This window comes from Lipotes vexillifer, unplaced genomic scaffold (genome assembly GCF_000442215.2).
Source record: "Lipotes vexillifer unplaced genomic scaffold, Lipotes_vexillifer_v1.1 scaffold1094, whole genome shotgun sequence".
Taxonomy (NCBI): Eukaryota; Metazoa; Chordata; class Mammalia; order Artiodactyla; family Lipotidae; genus Lipotes; species Lipotes vexillifer.
In genome coordinates, this window is record NW_006792775.1 from 57,736 (window position 1) to 62,217 (window position 4,482).

At 62.6% G+C, this 4,482-nt stretch overlaps 2 protein-coding genes across 3 annotated transcripts in view; one reads left to right on the top strand and one right to left on the bottom strand.

The window, feature by feature from the left end:
- BET1L (Bet1 golgi vesicular membrane trafficking protein like) lies at positions 1-2,164 on the bottom strand. Its single transcript, XM_007465902.1, has 4 exons — positions 2,146-2,164; positions 593-684; positions 295-351; positions 1-168 (listed from the first exon to the last, which is right to left on the bottom strand). Exons 1-4 carry the CDS (start codon positions 2,162-2,164, stop codon positions 1-3), a joined length of 336 nt encoding a protein of 111 aa, XP_007465964.1.
- A 1,750-nt stretch (positions 2,165-3,914) lies between these two features.
- RIC8A (RIC8 guanine nucleotide exchange factor A) overlaps positions 3,915-4,482 on the top strand; it is a 5,467-nt gene continuing 4,899 nt past the window's right edge. Inside the window, exons 1-2 of one of the 2 annotated variants that reach the window (XM_007465903.1) lie at positions 3,915-4,088; positions 4,368-4,415. In XM_007465903.1, the coding sequence (XP_007465965.1) occupies positions 4,005-4,088; positions 4,368-4,415 (132 nt within the window). In that variant the 5' untranslated portion in view covers positions 3,915-4,004. The remainder of the gene's footprint in view (positions 4,089-4,367; positions 4,416-4,482) is intronic. The other variant, XM_007465904.1, reaches the window with a different exon arrangement.

Consider the following 4,482-nt stretch of genomic DNA (forward strand, 5'->3'; position numbering starts at 1 on the left):
TCACGTCCTTGGCCTCGACAGGAGGTAGGAGAGGATGAAAAAGACCACGATCAGGCCCACAGCCATACCACACAGAAGCTTCCGGTTGTCTCGCCCAGACCGTGCCATTGTGGAAAAGCGCTTCACGCTCCCCGTGAGGAGGCCCGTCACACTCGTGAGATCCGTGTCCTGAGGAAGGAATCCCATCATCATCACACAAGGGCGGCGACCCCACAACACACACACATGTGGGGGCTGCACAGCAGGCGGTGGGGAGCAGAGGTGACCGTGACACTCACAAAACACGGGCCTTACCATGCCGCCCAGGCTCTGGTTCTGGTCTTCCACGTCCCTATCAATGTCCAGGGCCAGCTGGTCAGAACACAGAAGAGGCAGGGTCAGGCCAGGACAAACACAGCGGACAGCACCTGACCCCCAGTAAGACCAGCAGAGGTCAGGAGATCCAAATGCCACCTGGGCCACACACAGGTGAGTGTGCCACAGACGGGACAAGGATGATGGAACTACCTGAGACCCTTCCAGGTCTTCACCCTCCCTCCGATACCCCCTCCAGGATGCTAGGCGGAGGGAAAAGGAGAGGACCACCACTGACCGATTTGAGCCTGGTGACCTTGGAGGCCAGGCTATCAGCCACGCGCTTGTTCTCGCGGTCTAGAATCTCCTCCACAGCGCCGGGGCTCTGAGCTGCGAGAAAAGACAGAGGTTGAGGGCAAGCATCCACCCACGAGCATCCCCTGGACGCTTTGTGGCCTCAGGGCTCTCGCTCCAATCCCATCTGGCCCAGTCGGGTGTCCGGAGGTACTGGGCCCTCCTGAGTCTGTTGACCAGGTCCCGCCCTAACCCAGGATCCAACACGTGGACTCCACACACAAGACAGGCTGTATAAACAAGTGTGCGTTAGCACATGTCCTGTGTACTCATCCAGGCTGGGATGCGTAGGCACCTCCAAAGCGCTCAGTCCAACCAGCACTTTCTGACATTCTGTGACAGAACCCGTACCATCCCTCCATGGATATATCACCAGCGACGTACACAAAACCTGTTCTCAGAGAAAACCAGTGAACTCTGGTAAAGCCTTAGGAGAGTCTTAGTAACAAAGGTTGAGACTGATCTCAAGAGCAGGGCCTAGGTCTGCTCACTTCTGCACCCCACACAGGGCCTTGTATGACACCCAGAGCATGGTGTTTGCTGAGACCTGGCCCACGACAGAAGCTGGGCCTGGTGATTTAAAATTACCAGCCTAGGGCTTCCCTGGTGGCGCGGTGGTTGAGAGTCCGCCTGCCGATGCAGGGGACACAGGTTCGTGCCCCAGTCTGGGAAGATCCCACATGCCGCGGAGCGGCTGGGCCCGTGAGCCATGGCCGCTGAGCCTGCACGTCCAGAGCCTGTGCTCCGCAACGGGAGAGGCCACAACAGTGAGAGGCCCGCGTACCGCAAAAAAAACAAAAACAAAAACAAACAAACAAAAAACCAAACAAATAAAATTACCATCCTATCGGGTGTGTGACAACTGCCTCCCCCAGAGTTCAGAGTTCAGAGTGCATACTTGCCTTGGCCCAGATGCCTCAATGAAACTTACCTAATAGGAGCACAGCCCTAAGAACCACGAATGTGTACAGACCCCAAAATTAGAGGCGTTAGCGTCCTACCAACCCCTTGGATCCATTAATTCCTTACAGGTCACAACAGCCCAGCGAAACAAGCAGCAGCATTCCACTTGGCAAATGAGAAGAGGGGCTCCCAGGGGGCAAGTGGGGCACCCCGAGCCCGAGTCCGTACGCGGCCTGCTTGGGCCCTCTCATCACGCGCAGCCCCCACTCCGAGGGGGCTAGCCTCTGGGACCCGTCGACCAGGCAGCCCGGCCGAGGTCCCGGACAGAACCATCTCGCAGGGGTGGGGACTGCGAGCCTCCGGACCCCGCAGCTTCACGGAGCAGCTGGGCAGGAGCGTCCACAGGGCCCCAGAGACTCCTCCACCGCGCTGCTGGCTGCAGCCCGGCCGCCCTGGCCCGTCGCCGCCCGCCCCGAAGGTCTCCCGGACGAGGCCACCCAGCGGGAAGGGGGGCAGGCAAAGGCGGCTCCTGCGGGCAGCGGCGTCGGTTCCGGCGGGCCCCGCCGCCATCCGCCTCGGCTCTCCCGCACTCACCCCGGGCCCAGTCCGCCATCCCGTCCAGCTCCGACTCGGAGACCCGTCAACGGATCGGCCACAACCTTCTCTGACGTGGCACACTCGCGGAAAGCGGCTTCCGGTCCCGCCCCTTCCGCCTCAGGCCCTCCGACTTCCGGCCGAGGTCCCGGCCGCGGGGGTGCGGCAGTGGGAAGGAGAGGACCTGACGTTTCTTCCACAGCTTGGCTTGGGGATGGGGCGAGCCCTTTGCTCTTGGGACCCCTGGGTGGTTAGTGTCTTTAGTGTCAATTAGGGTGCCGACAAACACTCCCGCAGCCATTCCCGCCTAAGGCGGCTTCAGGTCCTAACTGTGAAGAGCTCACGGGCCCTCACCCGGGCGAGAGGCTCCTCGCCGCGACCCCGCCCGGGTCCTGAGGCCCGACCCGGCCCGCCCGGCTGGGTGCGGCTAAGAAGCGGACTCGGTGCGAAGGCCGTCTCCAGTTACTGCCGGCGGGACAAAGTGGAGATCAGTGCCTAGAAAGCGCCTGGAGCCAGCGAGCAGTGCAGGAGTCGCAGGGGTGAAGCGCTCCGAAGAAAACAAGAAGCCGGGCAGAAGGGTGGGAGCGCGAGGGCGGGGACGGCAGGGCCAGCGCTTCTCGACTTTGCACCCGGGCACTGACAGGGGGCCTGACACAAAGCAGACGCTCAACAAAGCCTTCTTGCCCAGTGGATGGACTATAAGTTACCACCTAACGTAATGGAGCATTTGCTGCGTGTCATTTAGTCCGCCTGACAATCCACTGAAATGGGAACTTCTATCATCTCTGCTTTTCAAGTAGTAAACTGAGGCCAGGCCGGACCAGCAGGTGTGCCTGCTTAAACAGCAAGGAAGTCACCGCACATGACCAGGCTTTGCCTTCATCCTGACCTCCCCTCCCCACTCTCCCCTTTCTCGCAGCCACAACAATGACGTTTCTATCTCCCACCACGGCCATTCCCACCTTTGCACTGGCCACTCCTACCTTCCATGACCTTCTTTCAGATCCTTTCCTGGTTCACGTCTTACCAACCGGCCTCAGCAACAACGGCACTTCTTCAGGTCTCCCTGCGGTCCATCAAGCCCCTTTTCTTATTCGATCACAACACTACGCCTAACGTCGTCTCCTTTGCCCGCTTGTCTTGGTCTTCACCTCTGGCACATAAGCTGCACGAAGGCAGGGACCTTTGGGTCCTGTTCACCCGCATCCCGGCTCCTCGCATGCAGTAGGCACTCAAACGCCTGGTTAGAAACCAAGTGGTCCCGGAGTTGCAACATCCTTTCCACCTCGGCTTTCTCCTGGACATCTCATTCGTCCTGTGCATCAAGAGGAGTGTTGGTGTTCGTGTGATGGAGGGGTGGGGGGCTGAGGTCCTCTCCTACAGGGAATTCCGGTCCAAGAAGCGAGGCTCGCCGCTGGGTTCAGGGGCGATTCGGGCCCAGAGGTCGGACGATCACCGAGTCGGATCTTGAAGCCCAAGCTCACTTGGCGGCAAAGCCTTCGGGTCCTGGGGGCGGGGGGGCTGTTCCAGGGCTCGCCACTTTAAGGCGCGCGTAGCCCAGACTACGCCGCGCACACCCTGTCCCGGCCTCCCCCGCGCACCTCCCAGGCCCCGCCCCGCGACGCTGCGCACGCCTCGTCCCGGCCTCCCCCGCGCGCCTCCCAGGCCCCGCCCCGCGACGCTGCGCACGCCTCGTCCCGGCCTCCCCCGCGCGCCTCCCAGGCCCCGCCCCGCGGTGCCGCGCAAGCCCGGTCGCGGCCACCCCAGTACGCCGAGCTTGGGCGCGGCGGGCAGACGCAGGCCGGGAACCGTGAAGCGAGCTTCTTCCTGCTTTCCCGGCGCTGGGTCCCGGGGCCGCCATGGAGCCCCGGGCGGTTGCAGATGCCGTGGAGACGGGGGAGGAGGACGTAGTTATGGAGGCTCTGCGCGCATACAACCGGGAGGTGAGCGGGAGTTGTGGACGCGGGACGTTTAGGGAGGAGGTGGGGCCGGGTGGGGTCCGCACGCGTGGCCGGCGGCGGGGGCGTGAGTGGTGAGCGTGGCGAGGGGCTGAGGGTGGAAGGGAGCGCGGCGGGGAGGAGCGCCGAGTCTCTGAGGAGTTGCTGTGGGGGCTGGGGCGCCATCTGTTCCAAGCGGTGCCTGCGGCCTCAGGTCCCTGTCCACGGAGCCCGGGTTCTGCCGCGGTGGGCCTGCGCCTTCTGAGCCTCCGGGTCTCTTTGCAGAACTGCCAGAGCTTCACGTTTGATGCTGCCCAACAGGAGGACAGGAAGGTGGGTGCTCAACGAAGGGCAGAGGGGCAGGGACGGGTGGCCCAGGTAGAGGAGCCTGGTGGAACCG

Coding starts and splice junctions, on each gene's coding strand:
- BET1L (XM_007465902.1), bottom strand. Junction 352..592: donor AGGTCACCAGGCTCAAATCG/GTCAGTGGTGGT, acceptor TGTTCTGACCAG/CTGGCCCTGGACATTGATAG. Junction 169..294: donor ACCAGAGCCTGGGCGGCATG/GTAAGGCCCGTG, acceptor TTCCTTCCTCAG/GACACGGATCTCACGAGTGT.